The 20,694-nt window shown below is 34.6% G+C and overlaps 1 protein-coding gene across 15 annotated transcripts in view; it reads left to right on the top strand.

Annotated features, from left to right (window-relative positions):
• The window catches only part of ANKRD31 (ankyrin repeat domain 31), a 141,328-nt gene that overhangs the window by 88,668 nt on the left and 31,966 nt on the right, over nucleotides 1-20,694 (top strand). For 13 of the 15 annotated variants that reach the window (XM_039857303.1, XM_039857295.1, XM_039857302.1 and 10 more), the window contains 8 exons: nucleotides 1,769-1,913; nucleotides 4,716-4,768; nucleotides 5,705-6,976; nucleotides 7,040-7,271; nucleotides 7,767-7,937; nucleotides 12,178-12,315; nucleotides 13,187-13,329; nucleotides 19,851-20,013. In XM_039857303.1, coding sequence (XP_039713237.1) covers nucleotides 1,769-1,913; nucleotides 4,716-4,768; nucleotides 5,705-6,976; nucleotides 7,040-7,271; nucleotides 7,767-7,937; nucleotides 12,178-12,315; nucleotides 13,187-13,329; nucleotides 19,851-20,013 — 2,317 coding nt within the window. Of the gene's footprint in view, nucleotides 1-1,768; nucleotides 1,914-4,715; nucleotides 4,769-5,704; nucleotides 7,272-7,766; nucleotides 7,938-12,177; nucleotides 12,316-13,186; nucleotides 13,330-19,850; nucleotides 20,014-20,694 lie in introns of all 15 variants that reach the window. The other 2 variants (XM_039857305.1, XM_039857289.1) reach the window with 2 other exon arrangements.

Below are 20,694 nucleotides of genomic sequence, written 5' to 3'. Positions count from 1 at the left end.
TTTTTAAGTTAGAGGATATATAAATAAACTTCCAAGACTGCCAAAGTGATATATCTACTCCCTTGGGATCACCAACCCATATTTCCAGAAAATCGAGACTCTAGCCCCTGCCTTTCCACTTCCTATAGCACTCTTTCTCACACTTCTTGATCTTCTTGATCCTGAGTCACTCTCATACTGTGTGGTTTATTATTTGACAGAAAACCTCCAGAGATAAACAACACAGGCCTTTGTTAACCCCTTTACAATACTACTTATACTGAAAGAAAGCAGTACACTCTACATTTTCTTTGCTGAACAAAATGTGAAGATCTAGGCATATTCTTTATCTTCTTGTACATGACTTGTTTGTGAATTATAGATTTAATTGCATCTACTATTACTTTTAATTCCCCTATCTAACATTAAATTCCTATAATAATGTAATATGAAAAGCAGAATCATTAGGTTGCTGAGTTTTAACAATTTGTAAAGGATTTGGCTCATATTATCCCTGTGTGTAGTATTACGTTTTCCTCTCCTAGAATGCTTTGTTATAAAAGGAAAAATGCATATATATTTAATTTTTAGGTATATATAATTTAAAGAAATTCAGATCCTTTCTCTCATTCCAGATATTAACATGGAAATTTAGCTTTCTTTTAGTGTAATGTTACTTAAAGCCTACTCCCCACATCCTCCCTGGTCTACATTCATTCTTTTATTAAACAACATTTATTGAACATTTACTCTGTGCCAGACACTATAATAGGTACTGGGACCACAAAGATGATTAAGACATAATTCTGTAGCAAAAACTTGGAAGCAGCTTAAACATGTCAATAGAGTACTGATTAAATAAATTATAGTACATATAGTACATTCAGATAATACATTCAATAGTAAACTGTTACTCTGCTGCTAAAAAGAATGAGGAAGTTCAGTCTATACTGGTATGGAATAATCTCCAAGGTCTATTGTTGGAGGTTGGGGGTGGAGAGGTCAAGATACAGAGGAATGTATATAGTATATGACCACTTGTGTAAGAAAAACTATATATTCATATGTATGTATACATACATAGATAAATGTTGGACTAGACTAATTTTGGAAAAACTCAGAAGAAACTGTAACCAGAGCTGACTTAGGAAAAAATAGAGGACAGGGATAGAGGAGGGAAACATTTTTTATCATATACTTTGGTGAGCCTTTTGTATTTTGAATTATATTCATTTATTTCCTATTCAAAAATAATAAATTGATTTTAAAAGAAAACAGTCCTACTCTCAAAAAACTTAGAGTACAGGAGAGACAGATATATAAGAAATAAGTGTAATCTAGAGTATATTGGGCACTATGATAAAATATGTAAGTGAAAGAAGCTCCGGAGAGGTTATTTTTCTCTAAGGCAGCAGTGGGTAAGGGGATAGAGAGAGCTTCATAAAGGTTGCTTGAGGAGTGGTAACAGATTAAAGATTGTCCGGTTTCTCCCTGAGAATCTGAGGCAGAGCAGCAGCAACACAACTTCCTTCCTTCCTTCTTTCCTTCCTTTTTCTTTCTTTTTTTCTTCCTTTCTTCCTTTTTTTTTTTGGTAAGAGAAGAGATATGTATATCAAATTATGATTCAGTAGCACTTACATTGAATTGTTTTTATTGGGCAAGATGTTATAGGTAAACCCAAACTCTGTATTGTTGAAAGAAATATTGGATATTGTTTACAGTTGTATGCTAGCACGCATTTGCAATAATATACCTTTTGTCTGGGTTGTCTCACACAATATTCCTCCAGGTGGCAGAGTTACTTCTTTTGAATGGAGCCGATCCATTATTTAGAAGTGACAATGGAAAGTGTGCTTTGGATGAGGCCAAAGATGCATGTATGAAGCGTCTTCTTGAGAGATATGTTCATAAACATCAAAAACATCTTGTTTCAGGTAAGATTATCCTGCCCTGTTATATCTGTTCATCATGTCTGTAGAAAGTTACAGAAATTGAATTTAGAATTATAGAAATTAAATTTATTTTCCTCATAAGTTTTTTTTCTCATAAGAAAGAAAGAAAGAAAACCCACCCAGTGGTGTCCTTGCTCTATTCCTTTAGTAAAGTACACTGACTTATTTGCAAATGCACATAATTGAAGGACTCTAAAAGAACAAAGAAAAGTAATAGCAAATGTACTTTCCCCCAGGTTGTACACTGCAAACAGTTAAGAAAACTTTAATAAAGTTCTGGGTCCCCTCGCCCTGTAATCCTTTGGCTGAATAATATGATGTGATGTAAATTATATTTGGCTGTATCTTTTTCAGTGAATATGGCCAAGATTGTTCATTTCCATTCTCTAAAAACCTTTTCTTAGGGCTATACTTTTGACCTCTCATCCATTACACAATTAAATTGAACTACAGAAAAACTCGATCTTCAGTTGTCAATAAAAGGATTATATAAGAATAATTTAAATACATGGCATATCCTATATATTCTCCTAATATATCTGTTAGACTTTTTTTGGTAAGAAAAATATTTTCCAGGAGCCACCCTAACAGGCATGGTTTCTAAGAGAATATGGAAGCAAGAAAGGAGCTTTTATTTCCTCTCAGTTTTTTAAAACCCTACATGTGCTAGTATCACCAACTTAATTATGCATCACTGCATTCCTCTGCTCAAAACCCTGCAGTGGTTCTCCATTTAATCTAGAAGAAATACCAATATCCTTACAACGGCCTACCAGCCCCTACGTCAGCTTGCCACTCTACCAGTGAACCCCTTTTACTACTCTCTACCTCTGTCACTTGACTTCAGTCACAGTGGCCTCCTTGCTGTTCCTCAGATACACTTCCCCCATCTCCTTCAAGTCTTAGTTCAAATGTGTCATCTTCTCAGTGGGCCTAGACCACCCTATTTAATATTGCAACCAGCCTCCTTTCTACCCTCACTGTATTAGTTTTTTATTACTATATAACAATTACCCCCAAACTTAGCATTTTAAAACAATAAACATTTATTATCTCTCGCAGTTTCAGAGTTAGAAATCCGGGAGCAATTCATTTGAGTGGTTCTGTATCCAGGTCTCTCACAGGTTGCCATCAAGCTATCACTGAGGGTTGCTGTCATCTCAAGGCTCACTAGGGAAGGAGAATCCACTTTCAAGCTCATTCACATGATTATCGTCAGGCCTCAGTTCCTCACTGGTTGTCAAATGATGGTTTCAATTACTTTACACATGAGCATTTTTATAGGGCTAGTGACAACGTGGCAGCTGACTCAAAGCAAGTGATCCAAGAGAAAGAGCATGCACCCAAGACAAAAGCCACAGGCTTCTTATTACCTAATCTTCGAATCGATATACAGTCACTTCTGCCATATTCTATTTGTTAGAAATGAGTCACTAAGTCTGACCCACAGGGGAGCGGTGAGCACAATTAAGCTCTACCTCTTGAAGAGTATCAAAAATTTTATGAACATATTTTTTAGAACCACCACACTCCAATACCTCTTACCCTGCTCTTTATCCTTTCCCAGTAGCACTTAACACCTTCTTACACATTGGACAATTTGCTTATTTTTTATTTTTGGTCTTCTGCCACCAGAATCTAAGTCCCATGAAGGAAAGGATCTTTGTTTTGTCTAGTAATGGATACTAAAGTGCCATGTATATAGTAAGCATTGAGTAAATATTTGTTGAATAAGTAATGTGTCAGTCTTTTGAAAACAAAACAAATTCTTTCTGTTCAATAGATGTGAATGTGCTTCATTCACTTTTTTAAAACTATATTTTAATAAAACTTTTCCCAAGAGGCAATTGTTTGAATGTCATTAACTAAGGACTAACACCTGGATCAAAACACCCTACTTTTATAATAAAGAGATAACTTCATTGATAATTAAGGCCACCAAGAAGCAATTAATAAATAGTTCTTTACTCTCTCCCAAAATATAATTTTAATCAACTAGTCTGGAATTTTCTGGTCAGGCATCAGTAAGGTAATCTTGTCACCTGGACCCCTCTGTCCCCCAGAGAAAGAAGAGGGAATCTGCATGATAATTACACTTTTCCTTCTCTTTCCTGTGCTCCTCAAAATGTCACGGCCCCCAAATAATTTTTTTCTTTTGTTAATACTTGTTTGCCCCACTTTTCTTCCTGTAAAAGCTTCTATTTTGTACAACCCCTGGGAGCATACCCTCTTAGTTGCTATGTGGGATGCATCTCAAGTCATGAATTGCTTAGTAAAGCAAATTAGATCTTTAAATTTAAATAAATAGATAGATAGATAGATAGATAGATAGATAGATAGATAGATAGATAAATAAATAGTTCTATAGAGCAAAAGACTTCTTTCCAATAGCCCAATCTCACTGGAAAATAGAGGGACAGACTGAACTTCATTAAGCAAACATATTAGGAAATGATAATTTAATTGATTATGAAATAATTTTTTTGCCTTTTAAAAGTAGCTTTCTGGGTATATCTGTGGGGAATATAAAAATGCTGAGTTCACTGCTTATCTTTAGTATAATTTTGGGGGGTTTGTTTTGCTTTTCCCACAGAAATGTTTTCAGCTCTCTTGAGATAGTATTTAGTTTCCAATAAGTGTGAAAATTATAGGAATGTGCCAATTTTAATAGAACATATTTGCATAATTTCACTTATTCCACTTGGTTCTTGGACTTACGGGTTTTAGAAGTCTGGAGTCTGACCACTGGAGGCTATCTTTTTTATTTTCTTTTTTTGTTTACAGCTCAAAAGAATAGCAATGACCCACTAGACATAGAGGATGCACACCAGCACAAGGTATATCTCTGTTTAGCAATAAACATATTAACAGAATGTAGTCACTGGTTATTTTGTACATCATCAAAGAGAAAAGACTGCTGAAGCATGCATCAGGAACAGTGACTTCATCTTACTTTTAAGACACTTTGGAATAATTACATGAGAATCAGAAGGTTCTGGACTGTTAATTTGGGAAGCGGTTGAGTAAATGTAGCATATCTGAGAACACTAATGTATTGTTAGACATTTCCTTTTTCCTCCTCTTCATAGAGGCATGTGGTTTATCAACCATGTCACATTTCCCCCAGTCTGAACACAGTACAAGCGTCAGAGGTGTCTAGCCATCCCTTAAACTTCACAGGATGGGCAGTAACTCTTCATCTGGTGCTTGGGTTGTGGTGAGTGAGAGGAAGCAGTGTCCCTGTTTTAATTTCAGCAGCCCAGAATGATCCTTCCATACAGATCAGTTTGGGAACATACATGTTTTCTTGTTTTTAAATCCCTTCTTCTGCTGCCCTGTCTATAGTCTCTCACAGATACCAGAGGAAAAAACTTTAATTCTAGCTCTATCTATATAACAATTGGGAGAGAAGAGTGTTTCTAAAGCATTCTTATAAAGTAAGGAAATTTTTATCTTGATTATTTCAATAACCTATGAAAATTAAGTAGATTAAATTTTTTATTATATTTCATAAGATTGATATAGTGGCAAAAAATTCAAATATATAACAGAAAATAAAGATTAGTACACATACTGAGTCTGAGTCTCTTACATTTGCTTTTCTTCTATTTGTCTACTTTTCTGAAGTATCAAGTTGTATATATCCCAGCATGCCCTATGGTTAGATCAAATTATAAAATTGATTGGAATAATAGTTTGATTTATGAATAGTCCAGAATGGAGTGTAAGGCTACAGCTGAAAATAAAGCTAACTATATATTTTGTTTCTATAGAAACGAAAATTCACTTCTAAAAATTGCATTGGATTTATTTGTGATGAAAATTCCAACAGACAGAATCCAGAACATATAAAAATTGATAAAGGAAGCAAAGAGAGTTTGTTTATAAAGAAAGAAGATGTATATGAACATTACCAAAGGGATTTCAGAAACACGAAATCTGGTAAATCCAAGCATCAGCAATCAGTTCTTAATCAGATATACTCTACAGGATTCAGAAAGGACAATCTCCATAATGTCAAAATTCCCAGCACAAATATGTCTAAATACAAAGGAAGAAGAAACACACAACATAAAAGTACTCAAGTGGATAATGCAATCCAAGAAAGCAATCCAAGAAAGACAATAGCCATCTCTTCTTCCAGAAGAATAAACAGATGGATTATTCCTCAGCAACATATTCTCCAAACCCTTGATGACCTTCCAGAAGAGTCACGTAAACCTTGTAGCCCAGCTCTGTCAGGCCTGAAAAATGGATTCAGTAACAATATTGAGGCTTATTCAGTTCCCAGAGAGAAGCATACTAAGAGCCTGGATTTATCAGATAATCAAGAAATAAAATTCTTGGAATTGGAACCCATTGATCAAGCCAAAGCTGCTTCTTTCTCAGGACTTTCTTTATATAAAGAAATCGAGCTACCAGTTATTACTACAGATCAGCAGCCTAATACTCACCAAGAACAACAGTATATTAGTCTTTGTAAATCTCATGAAAACAGTAACTCTGGTGAAAAAGAGAGCTTTAGTAAGTGGGAAACTTTTAATGATGATAATCATGGTGATTGCTGTACCTCTGAGAAGACTGTTACATCTAAAAAGATAATATGTTCTACAGGTTGCAAAAGCCACTATAATTATAAAGAAAATTTACCAAATAGAGAAGAAATGGATTTTCAACAGTTTTTACCTTCTGAAGACCATTTTTCACAGGAAGATGAGTTAAAAGCAGGCAGCCTAAGCATACTTCCACAACAAGAAGCTGTTAATTTTTCTAATTCAGATAATAGAGCAGTTTCTGAACCACATGTTGCAAATTATGAACAATGCATGTATGACACTTCTTTTGATCACCTACATGGGAATCCTGATCATACTTCTCTGGCTTGTACAAGGACAATTTCAACACATGAAGTTCCAGAGTTGATTAGTCATATGGAACAATTCAAAAGGCCTCTGGATTGTAGCCCCAAAACACCAACTCCTTTAATGAATCAAACAGATACACATATTGTGGAAAAGGTGAATAAGAATGAAGGCACTAATAGGAAAGGCCAAAAACCAAGATCTTCAAATGGGCCTTTATCCACAGTTGTTCATTCTCAAGTAATAAAAACAACTGACAAAGGCCAAAAACCAAGATCTTCAAATGGGCCTTTATCCACAGTTGTTCATTCTCAAGTAATAAAAACAACTGAAGTTGAAAAAAGGAGACAAAGCCTTCCAAATGGTGGAATCATACATAATATAGATTTTCATCCTACTGACAATGTGAATAAAGGACTGATCAGCATCTCACAACTTAATCAAAGAGAAGAGAAGGAAATTTCTCACCAACCAGGTATTAGTAGTAGTGCGTGATTTACACATTTCCTATAGATTTAGTTATTTTATAGAAATTTCCAACTGAATTTTACTGTCTCTACCCAAACTGACAAGAATGAGGACATGTGGGCCATAATTTTGAGATGCTGTTAATTAGTTAAGTAATAGTATTTACTTTGAGAGTCAAACCATTATTATCAAAGTTGGTTGCGAAATTGATATTCACAGAAGTTAATAAACAATATTTCTATCAATTTTTAAGGTTTATTTGTAGTATAAACTTCTCTTAGTATCATGAAACCTAACAATTTCACCGCAGGAAATTGTTAGTTCCATTTATTTCAACAATTCACTGTATTCCCATCAGAGTTGCATGTAGCAAACTAATTTATTATATAAAAACATTTTAAAGAATTCCATCCCTTAAAAAAAACCAAACAGTTCTGCTAGGAACAGAAACTTGGAACAGTATGGAGTCCTACCACACTAATATTGCAAAATGTTTGTTTTTCAGATGAGGAATTAGCTAATAATATCAATGGAGATGAAAACATTATAATAAATTGTGAGGAGGAAAAAGAAAAAACAGATTCAGAAATTTGCATATCTACTAACATCCAAGAACACAAAAAAGTTCAGAACTTCAGGAAAAGACAAAATTTCTTGAAAGCTGCCTGCAGCAAAGGTTTGTATTCCTAAACTTGTATAGGTAACATTTACATGATCAAGCCCAGCTATCTACTCTACTCTAGAGAATTTCTAAACTTTCATATTTACCATTTATTTTTATAGTCATTCACTAAGTTTTTATTTCATCTGTGTTTTTCAGATGTTTTACTATAAAGCATCACTTGAGAATTTTAGTCTTCAAATATATTCTTGTCATACTTTTGCCTATGACTTCTAATTTGTACATTAGAGGAGATAAAATAAACAGCAGAGACAGCAAGAATATTGAGTGAGGACATCAGAGGTGAACTCTGTCAAATCTCTTAGATACTTTCACTGCGCCCTTTTAACATAAGGGAAATTAAAGAAGCATAGCCACTCATTTCTTTGTGTCATATGAATGAATTGTATGTGTTTGGCAATATGGACAAGCTAACTGTCCTTTGATATAATTCTTGGAGCTAGTTCTGTGGTGAACAATGGGCTGGACCACTTTGAGTTAAATATTAAGCACTGAAAAGTGGATTTATCTACTGTCTAGTAAGAGGTAGGAAGGGCATTGAATTAGACATTCTCTGTAAATCTTCTCCCATTGTCTTCCTTTCATGTAAATTGAAGCCTTTCTTCTATCTACCTCCTGCAGTGGGTTGAATGGTGGCCCCCCAAAACATATGTACTTGTCCTAAGCCCTGGAACCTGTGATATTATCTTATATAAAATTGTGAATATTACATTGTTTAGAAAAAAGCTTTGCAGATGTAATTAAGTTAAGGATCTTGAGACGAGATCATCCTGGAATATTCAGATGGGCCCTGAATCTAATGAGAACTATTCTCGTAAAAATTAAAACAGAGGGAGATTTGAGACACACAGGAGAGAGGACGATGTGAAGATGGAGGCAGAGAGGCAATGTAGCCAAAAGCCAAGGAAGTCAAGGAATGCTGATACCCATCAGAAGTTGGTAGAGTCAAGAATGGATTCTTCCTTAGAGTTTCCAGAGGAAGTGCAGCCCTGCCAACATCTTGGATTTAGACCTCTGGTCTCCAGAACTATGAGATAATGAATTTCTGTTTCATCTTATTTTTTTTTTTAGAGCACAGTACCTAAATAAATATTGATTAAACTAATAAATACATTGAACTGCCCAAGAGGAGAGAATTCCAAATACTGACATCTGGTAATTAACTAACACAAAGGCCAGCGTACCTCTTGATCACCCAAAGGTGATTAAACCAAGTCCTCAGCTTTGTTGGCTCCCCTTATTCTCCAAGATTTCCAGTCAGCACTTTAATTTCTCTCTCTTTTAGCCGAAAATGAACAGATAGCCCAAAATCAACAAGTATTTGTAGAAAAAAACAATATAAGAGACATCAAATTAATCTAAACAGACCAAAGGAACCCAGAAGAAACAAATAATTCAAGAATCAAGATATATCTAAAATGTAAAAAATAAAAAAAGGCATAGAAAAGAAAGAACAGAGAACAATACAGAGAGCTCTTAGGTGTTAAAAATACACTAACAATTTTTTTTAAATGTAAACATCTATAACAGGGTTGGAAAGTGAAGTTTTCCAACTCTCCTATAAAGAATAAAAATAGAGAAAACTGGAAAATAAGACAAAGATAAGAAAATTAGAAGATTACTCTGGGATATCCAGAGAGAACAGTGAAAATAGGAAATCACCAAAGAAATAATTCAAGAAATGAAGGGCAGAAGTTTCCATACTGAAAAGTCTCAGAAAGTGTCCACTACAATAAACAAGACATCTCACTGTGATATTCAGAACAAAGAAGATCCTGAAAACTTCTAGAGAAGAAAAAACAGGTCATATACAAAGGAACAGACAGCTGAGTATTTCTTAACAGCATTATACTTTCTTAATGAATAATTAAATCTTTATTAAATATAAAGTGTAATGCTATTAAGAATTACTCAGCTTTTATAGTCGACTTTATAAAGAATTTTAGTGTTAATCCCATTTGTTCCTTTTCTAGTTTCTGCCAGATTTTGTTTCAAATTTCAGTTAAATACTGTAGAAACTTATGATGACAGTAACATTGAGCGGTTTTTCAATTTTTACCCTTAAATGTTTATCACATGCCTACGTTCTTTGCTATAAACACACTAGGAACAAAGTGAGAAAATTTGTACAATCCACAATAACAATTATTGGGAGAGATTTTTCAATTCAAACTTATAGTCTGCAAGCCTACCATCTTAGATATTTTATCATTTAAAAAATATATTCTATATATAATATGAAATACATATTACATATAATCTGAAATATATAATCTATAATATGTTTTTACTTTTTCAATAAAGAATTTCTAAAGAGCAATATGTTTTTGTTTGGACGTGAATGGAAGATAGAGGTGAGGCTGTCAGTCTTCCCTGTAAGTCATTATAACCAAAGAATCCATCTGTTAGTAATTCTCTAATCTTTTTATCTCTTGCCCTGAAGTTATATGCCTGGTTGCTGGCATTTAGGAAATAGGGCAGGGTAAGTGTCTCATGGTTTAATGCAGCATTTCTCAAACCTTATCTTGTGTCTAAATTACCTGGAAAGTCCATTAAAGCACAGGTTGCTGGACTCTACCCTTAGGAGTCCTGATGCAGTAGATATATTAGTTATTTATTAATGTATAACAAATTATCACAAACTTAGTAGTTTCAAACAGCACACCTTTATTACCTTACAGTTTCTGTAGGTCAGGTAATGGATTAGCCTGGTTCTCTGCTCGGGATCTTTCACAGGCTACAGTCAAGGTGTTGGCCTCATCTGAAGGCTCAACTAGGGAAGAATCCACTTTCAAGCTCATGTAATTATGGCAGAATTCAGTTCCTTGGGGGTTGTGGCCATCCTGTGGTTATCCTCAGTTTTATGCTGCATGGGCTCTTTTAAGGTGGCCACTTGCTTCATCAAAATATGCAAGCCAAAGGCAATAGAGCAAGTCTACCAACAATACAGAAAATGTTATCTTTTGTAACCTAATCAAGGAAATACGCTCGATGTTGAGGTATTCTGTTGGTTAAAAGCAAATTTTTCAAGAGGAGGGGAATATGCAAGACTATAAATACCAGGAGGTAAGGATCATTAGTAGCCATCTTAAAGTCTGCCATCCAAAGTAGGCTTAGGGTGGGCTGAAGAATCTGCATTTCTAACAAGTTTCCCAGGTTATACTGATATTGCTGATCTGGGACTCACTTTGAGAACTACTGGTTTAATGAATATTCTTTTCTGTTTCATCACCCTACTTCTCTACTTTGCCTTGTATCTTAGTCTGAACTTCTCTGATGCAGTTTCTACAGAAAATAAACCTCGAGGTTCCTGGCTTGGGGATCGGGAACTGGGGTTAATGAAATGGATGCCAGGCAGTTTGGGGGTGAGAAAGGCAACTTGGAGTTTCAACTTTTATATATATGTTTTTTTTTAGTCAGTCTCCCTATTTCCAGCCCTGTTCAAACATGCTGTCTTTCATGGTACCTGTTTCTCTCAAGTGCTGGATGCCTGGGTTCAGATTGGCTCCCTTATGCTGCAAATCCTTTTGCAGGCACTTGAGTTGGAGCATGACTCACTCTGCCAAGTCAGTTAACTCTTCTCCATCAGTGACATTCCAGTTCCCCAAATATGTTGACATTTTTGTCCTTTATATTGTTTCCTCTTCTGTTTTCTTGATATATTTTTAAAAATTTTTTTACTGTCATTTTAGCATGGTTTTGGGAGAAAATAGGGAAAAAAACACAGACCAGTTCATTGTTTTTAGCTCCAACTTAAATCTAACTTGTAAGGAAAAGATAAAAAAAGAATCTTTAGATAATGATATTATACTGCATTTTTTATGAAAGAAAGATAAACCAATAGGACATAGTACTTGACATCTTATGTGATCAGAAACACACCCATCAAGATAGAGAAGAGCTGTAGAAAGAGAATTTTTATAAAATCACAATTTGTGTTAAGAAGAAATTTATCCATTGCTAGAGGACTACTGAGAGTTAAATGCATATAGAACTGAAGCAAGTTTATTTTAATCAAGCATATAAGAGTGAGCAACTACTAGAATGAATTTGAAGTAATGTACTTAAAACCCTATAATTTCTTCACAAGTTATATTTTAAAACAGTAATGGTAATATTAATTGATATGTTTCTGTGTAGTAGACCTACCTAGGATATTTTGAGGAAGTTGATATGTATTTTCTAAGCTCCTTTATAATAATTAACACCTCGGTTTTGCTTGGCAATCTTACAGAAAAGAAAACAGCTGGGATCAGTAAGAGGAATGCCAGAGGGGAAAGCCAGCTTCATTTGGCTGCCAGAAGAGGAAATTTGTCTCTGGTGAAAGCTCTAATAGAATCTGGAGCAGATGTGAATTTGAAAGATAATGCAGGTTTGGATTCTTTTAATTTTGCCCTTATAATTTGAACTCACTAAATACACATTTCACACATAACCCCATTTTGAACCTGGCTGTTAACTTGGAACAGTCTTTTTTTAAATAATATATTAGTTGAATAGTAAGATTTATCTTAGTTCCCACTAATTGCTAAAATAACCTTCAAAACAGTTTTTAACATGCATTTGGAAGCATTCCGGGAGAGTCTACAGAATGGGGATTAAGGAAAACTTTATTTAGGTTTTTTTCCTTAGAGGCCTTAATACCATTCCCTGACTTTGGAGAGAATGAAAATTTCTCCCATCTTCTTGTCTGTTCTTCCCTTTCCTCCTCTCTTTCTACTGTTCCTTTTGTCTCCCCTCCCTTTTTATTTTAAATCTCCCATTTTCAATTGATCTTCTAACATTTTGCTCAGCATAAAAGAATCTTGTGTAAGGAATCCTAGAGGGAAAAACTCAAAGCTTGATTGAAGAATCAAATGTCATTTTAAAGAGAAATGTGACAATGCAAAGATACAAATAGGAAAGTCAGATATGATCTTACTCTATTTTAATCTTAGTTGAAACAAATTGACGTGGTTAGTGTTTACTCTGGTCCCATTATATTTTACGCTCTGTGAGTGCTCTGTTTTGGAATTTGTATAGACCAGTAGTTTCGATGAGATTGATCTGTTTTAAAAAATGAAACTTACACATTTTAAGACCATAGTTGTATGTCAGTATTATTTCTTAACCAATACTTAGTATATACATTTGAATCAACATAGATATTCCATTAGTGCAAATAAACTTAATAATGAATATATTATACGAATGTTGATTTCTAAGCAGCAGCTTATCTTGTTTTTTTCTTTCTCCTTTTTTAGGTTGGACACCACTGCATAAGGCATCTAGTGAAGGATCTAAGGATATAATTGTAGAGTTGTTAAAAGCTGGTGCTAATGTTAATTGTGAAAATCTGGATGGAATTCTGCCTTTACATGATGCTGTTGCAAACAATCATTTAAAGGTACAGTACCCATCAGTTTTGGTTCCTGTTACTTTTTCTTAGAAAAATAAATGAAGAAAATGAAGATATTTTGAACTGAGAACTAAAGCGATTCCTTAAAACAAATGATTTTTAAAATGCTTAGAATTACAAACAAAGATATTGTGTATAAATTGGAAAATCAATATATTTCCTAACGAATCATTTTTCCATTGTCTCTTCATTACATAATTCATGTAAGTCAGAATAAAATAGAAGGGCTCAGAGTAAGCACAGGCTATAAATCTAATACATTCCATTTTTAATTGTCTTAAATGATTTACTATTGTGCATAAAAGGGTAATTAAAGTGATAATGTGACAGCTAGATTTTTTTAACTCAGAATTTCCCAGTGGGTTTGAGGTTTCAAAGAAATGGGTAAAAACACAAGTTTATTGTTTCTTGGGGGTTCGTTGTTTATTTTTCTCCTTTGTTTTTCTTAATCAGGCAGTGTGGTAAACATACCATAAGAGAATTACCATACCATAAGAGAATAAACATACCATTAGAAAATTACTAGAGTCAAATTTCATTAACACTGAATTTCAAATCTAGACTTTAAAATTCTTCAGATTTTTAAAGTCATGTTTTTGTTTGACAAACCTTAGGAGAAAACTCTTATCAGTGGGCAATATGGATTTCAGGTATAATTATTGGTTTTAAAAAATAGTTAAGGAAACCACCAACAACTATATAAAACGAGGGCTCATGTAAAAAATTTCTTGGCTCTCTCACTAACACCTATTTATATATATTTTAAGAGCCTGGTGATTTTTATTTAATTTTATGAAAGTATATACCCACTATTTTCAGCCTAAATGTAGTCATGTGAAGGAATAGTATTATTGAATTAATTATTTTCAGAGATAAAAGATGTAAACTAATGTTTAAGAATAATATCAGATGGTTAGGCTAAAGTCCAAGGTGGCTTCTTTTGACCAAAGAAGCTCTTTAGCTTTTACATTATTTAAATTAAGAAAGAATAGACAAAATCTCAAGGTTATGTGATCCCAAAATGGAGAAAGCAAACAGGAATAATCATTAAAGTGATGAACTACTGGTTATTTGTATAAGAAAAAGACCACTTAAAGTGAAACCCCTTGAATAAGGGTGAACATTTTATAATGAGAAAATCAGATTTTTGGACAGTATCCCAAAAAATGCAATATAAATCTAAGAAAATAAGGGGGCCCCCAATACTACCCTTACATTTGTAAATTTCTTAAAAGAACTTAAAAATCTCAGCATATTGCACTCATGGCTAAGATTTATTACAGCAATGTATTAAGGTTATACAATTGGTCATCAGACAAAAAGACATCTTTGGAGTCTGGAAGTGTCGTTGTGAAAACTTTATTATGCTCTCTTCTTCATGAGAGGTCACACAGAGGTTACCTTCCACCAGCAATGAAAATGTAGCAACATAAATGCAATATTTCCATCCAGGGAAGCTCATTACAAACTCAATGCCCCAAATTTATGTTGGGGGTTAGTCATGTAGGCACCATCTCTGTCTAGCACATACCAGATTCCAGACTCCCAGAAGCACAAACCACATTGCTTGGGTGGACATTTTAAACACAGTGAACCGTCCTTATCAATTAAGGAAAGTTTTATATCAGCATAGGATACTATTTGCCACCCAAGTGCACAGATTCCAGCTAAAGGCTAACCTTGCAAGGAGCCTTTCTGTTTAGCAATCAAGCCTGCTATGTTAACTCTTTCCTAAACAGTATTATGTTTAGGTTCTAATTGAAACATACACTAATTTCTAGGACAGCAAAAGACTGAATAAAACGTGTTTTTTTTTGGCCTAATTTTTCTGACAGTTGTATGACAGTATATAGGACATCTTTTATCTCAGAGGGGTTTTTTTTTGCACCACGACCTCGAGGGAGGTCTTTTTTCCAAAAATTTGAGAAGCATTATAAGTTTTCCCTAGGTCTTCTATTAATCCTTTCATAGTCAAATCATTTTGGTTTTTTGGGAGGGGTGGTTAACAGTTTTAGTTTTCCCTGTCAGTTTCTTGCTCATCAGTGGCTTCACTGGTGCTTCAAGCATTTCTCCAATATTATTTCAATATATGACTTCAAGAAGTCCTACATCTGTGCACTATGACTTTGTAATCAGTTTGTAGTGTTTTTCCATTTTATTCTTGGCTATTTCAACATCAATTACCAGTGGTAAACTGACCAAGAATCAAGAGATTTCGATTTAATGGTTGAGAAAGACTCCATGTTAATGAGCAGGGAGGGATGTTTGATTAGGTCAAATTTTTAGATGTTCTTGAGTAAGAATTTTCCTATTTCGAAGACTCTATCTTCCCTCATAGCAATTTGATAATTTCAAGGAATGGAGAAAATGATTACTCAGATATAGAGGGCCCTCTGTAGAAATAAATGCCAAGAGCTGAAAATAAACCACAGAAAGTAGCAGAAGGAGTCCTTGATTTAGTGGGTAAAACATTAAGCTTGATATTGGAAAACTTGAATTCTAGGACTAGTTCTGCTGCTTGAGAAAGAGATTATATCTTTGATCTAAAGCTATGCCATCCTACACTGTAGCTGCTAGCCACATGTGGCTATTTCAATTACTTAAAATTAATTACATTTAAAAATTTAGTATTTCAGTTGCATTAGCTATATTTCAAGTACTCAATAGCTACATGTGGCAAGTAGCTACCATATTGAACTTTGCAGATTAGAACACTTCTATCATCAGAGAGAATTCTGCTAGATAGCACTCTGGTCTTGAGCAGGGCTAGATAATAAACAGTTTAGGTTTTCTGGACCACACAGTCTCTGTTGTAACTAATCGACTGCTGTTATAGTGCAAAAGCAGCCATAGACAATATGTAAATGAGTGGCGAAGCTGTTCTAATAAAACTTTATTTACAAAATCAGGCAGCAGACTGGTTTTGGCTGTGGGTTACAGTTTGCTATTGCTTGATCTAGAGGATCACTTATGTTTCTTCGCCTAAGTGGTGATTTAGACAAAGTTTGCCTTTAGAGTAGCCTTCCTTATATCTATTGCTTCTATTCTAAGGAAAAATGTTCTATTTGAAAAGGAGATGATGGTATTTTTAATGATATTTTAATTCTCTTAACATGGATTTATTGTTAACATCTTCCCTCATGTTTTCATTAGCTTTCTTTCTGTGTGACAGTTCTATCATTGGCTCATTTTCTTTTTGACTCACTTTTTCTCTTTTGTCACTATATCTTTATCTTGAGATAAGAGTTTGATAGATAAACCAGAAAGATTAAAAAGAGAGCAAGAGAGGTAAACATGTTGTATTATATACCTAATCAGTATCAGTTCTGTTACACCATATAAATTTAATTCTTAGGTAGAATTTTTTATTCTTGCTTGACTACATGCACCCTATTTCCTTTTTCATCTTTTCATTTCTTTTTAAATTTTAATTTCTGTGTTAGGTTATTTTTCAAGATGTTCATGTATTCTACCCTGTAAAATGTAGAGAACAAAAAGATAAAGAAAAGGAGAGTGAGAGGAAACGATAAAAGAAAATGATAAAAAAAAAAAAACTATTTAAAAACACACACCCAAGTCTACAGCCATGCTACCCTGAACAAGCCCGATTCCGTCTGATCTTGGAAGCTAAGCAGGGTAGGACCTGGTTAGTAGACCACCTAGGAAGACTAGGTGCTGTAGGCGTAAAAAAATAAAAAAAATAAAAAAATAAGAAATTGTAAACTGACAAGGTCTTTGCAATCTGTGAGGTCAACCAAGGGTTGCCTTGCCTAAAAAATAATAAATAAATAAATAAATAAATAAACAAACAAAAAAACAAATAAATAAATAAAACACCCGAGATATAGAAAGCTATAACAACATTATCAACCAAATTGATCTATTTGACATTAATTGGAGATTCTAACAACGGTGGCAGAATACATGTTCTTTTTAAGTGCTCACAGAACATTCACTAACATGGCCATATGCTGGGCCATAAAACAAGTTTCAGTAACTTTAAGAGAATTGGAATCATGCCAACTGAGTTCTCTAACCAAAGTGGAATGAAGTTACTAATCAGTAAATGAAAAATATCTGGAAAGTCTTCAAATACTTAGAAATTAAACTACATACTTCTAAATAACCCATGGGTCATAAAAGAAATCACAGGGGAAATTAGAAAATATTTTGAACTGAATTAAAGTAACAATATATCAAAATTTTGGGATGCAGTATAAAGCAGAACTTAGATGGAAGTTTTAAACCTTAAATGCTTATGTTAGAAAAAAAAGGTACAGGACAGTGATGTCAGCAAAATGGCAGAACAGTTCTCTACCATTATCCCCCCACGCCCACAGAACATCGATTTGGGAGATAGGGGTACCTTGTGAAAGTCCAGGAGTCCAGTAGAGAAGTTCCAGCAGACTGTTTGGAGGAAAAAAAAAAATCTAAGAATAGACACATTGAAGAGAGTAGCAGTTTCACTTTGCCCATGTCATTCTTTCCCCAAGGCAATATGGCTTAGTGCCAGGAGAGACACCCCTGGCTCCCATGGTCTGCGATTTCTCCTGTAGGGGAAAGTGAGAGTGTGTGAGCACTTGACTTCCTTAGTTGAACAGGATGCTGCCCAAGAGGCCTATTTCTTTCTTGCCTCGCCCAGATAATTAAGGCAACCTGCAGAGCTGGGAGAGGCTGGAAATACAGCAGCAAAGGCTTAGAATTCTCAAGGATGCTACTAACTGCTTCATTGTTCTCCCTACTCACTGACTAGCTGACTCCATCAGGAAACTCCCCTACAAGTCTCTGGAGATGCCTGTTCTATGGTTCTCCCTAACTGACTCATGGGCACCCCCACTGCTCTGTGTACCTTACCCACATCCCACTCCCATCCTCCACCCCGCTAAATCCTCCCCTACCCCCGTGGCTGGGCTCCCAATGTATACTCCTGTGAAGAGCCAGAGTGAGCCTTTGCCAAGAGCTAGTAAGCAAGCATAGAACACCAGTATAACTGCAGGACAGGATTTTTAGGAATTACTCTAGGAAAAACAAACAAGAGGCTGCCAACACCTGGCCTGGCTTTGTGGGATTAAGAGAAGGCATATGATCTTAAGAATTTCCCTTCCAAGAAGGAATAAGAAGTGTGGATCAAGCACATCCATAGAAAAGATCTGAGAAAGCCTCAGAATTCCTAGATGGATTGACAGATGAAGATATCTCTCACCCAAAGCAGGTTAGTAAAGATTAGAGTAGGCGACTACTTATTCAAATGTGAACATGGCAATGCGAGACTTCAAGGAACATAAAAAATCAAGGAAACATGACTCCAAAGGATCAAAACAATTTTCCAGTAACAATTTTCCTGACTCCATCAGGAAACTCCCCTACAAGTCTCTGGAGATGCCTGTTCTGTGGTTCTCCCTGACTGACTCATGGGCACCCCCACTGCTCTGTGTACCTTACCCACATCCCACTCCCATCCTCCACCCCGCTAAATCCTCCCCTACCCCCGTGGCTGGGCTCCCAATGTATACTCCTGTGAAGAGCCAGAGTGAGCCTTTGCCAAGAGCTAGTAAGCAAAGGCCCATTTGCTCCTAAATATCTCTGCATTTCAGTCTCTGGGCATAAGCAGAAAGAGGAAAGCTCCTAGCAGATAGTATATCTCTATTTTAACAAAATCCTGACCATCTTTTCCTAATTAGAAAATATTTCATTGGTTTGAGACTCTTGCTTGCCTCCTGTAAATGGAATCACTGGCTGTTTTTTACTAATTGACTTATAAACTAATTAGTAACCATCTTTAACTTTGATCAGTTATAAACTGACTTCTAATATACACTTTGAGTTATTTAGAGAAGCTTTATTTATATTAGAAGCTTATTTTACCCCTAAAATGTCACAATTTCTTTGACCTCAGTTTCCTCTTCTATAAAATAATGGGATTGGAGTAGATTATTTCTAAGTTTCCTTTTATCTTTAACCTTTGTGAATAAATCAGTTATTTAGCATGTGTAATATATTTGCATAGATATTATTAGAATGAGCATTAGGTTCCCAGCTAGCTCATAAAACCTCTTTGAACAAGTACCTGAAATGTAGTTCAAATAGAACTTTATTCAACTATGTCTAATGGCAATTTATAATACAATTTATAATATAATATAGTCCTGAAGTGAATCTTCCTCCCTTCTCCACCCCATCTTCCAGCAGCTTGGGAAAGGACAAAGGGTTCTGTTAAAGAGATAGAATAAAACCCTCAGCCCATAGTCTACTTATGCCTTTTACTGCAATGAAGGCAGCATATTTGGTACTTTTATGTTATCATGTGTAGTCCTCCAATGGAAATAAATCAGGCCAAATCAGTGGATCCATTTACAGTTATCATATCACGTTTAATAAAAATTTCCTTGGCCAAAGTTTGAAAACTTTTTATGATAACTTTTAAAGGTCGGTAGTGGTATCCTATAATGAAAGCAGAAATTATTGATCTAAAGTGTTTATAGAGATAACTTTGGAAAAATACCTTCTAGGTAGCTGAGATTCTGCTACAACATGGAGCAAACCCTAATCAAAAGAATCAAAAACAGAAGACTGCTTTAGATGAAGCAGATGATGAAAAAATGAAAGAGCTGCTAAAATCTTATGGTGCTATTGAGGCTGATAATAGAGATGAGAGTAATGCTGTAGTCACTGGTATGTATGTCAGTATTGCTTGCTGTTTTATACCTCTACTTAGAAAAATAAAATCTTCATCTTTGTTGTGTAAATAGTTTTACAACTGGGGACATGTGTTTTGTATGTTTATTAAACTCATGAAAAGTATTATTTATTTTTAGAAGTAGAATTTCCAAACTTATTGTAATTTATAGATCATATGATCCTATTTTAATGGAGTTACATGTTGAAATGAAACCCATATTATTCATTAAACAAACCTTGATCTCCCTAACATTGGGTCTGAGATAGAGATAGAGTGTAACTGAAACTATGCTCATTGGTTTACTTGTAGTAGGGCTGGAAAAGGTTGACATTATGCTACAAAAGTCTTTGTAATTAAGATTTCATTACTTCAGAAATGGTAATGATTCATATAAAAGTTGGACCGATGCCCATTTTTAAAGACTTTAATATTCTAATGCTAGAATATGAATTTGATAAGCAAATATATTATACATGTGTATAATGAATGTTATAGTGAAAAGAATATTTTAAAGACATGTACAGCTAGCAAAATTTTATGAACTATTTTTACCAGTAGTTTGCATTTAAATAATATAATGAATTATCTATAAGAAGTAGGCATTTAGTGAATACTAATTTAGAAAATACATTTGTTGAGTACTTGCTGTGCAAACCTGGCACTTGCCCACAAGG

Source organism: Pteropus medius, unplaced genomic scaffold, assembly GCF_902729225.1.
Source record: "Pteropus medius unplaced genomic scaffold, Ma_sr-lr_union100, whole genome shotgun sequence".
NCBI lineage: Eukaryota > Metazoa > Chordata > Mammalia > Chiroptera > Pteropodidae > Pteropus > Pteropus medius.
The sequence above is the reverse complement of the archived record's forward strand: the minus strand, read 5'-3'. Positions and strand labels throughout refer to the sequence as shown.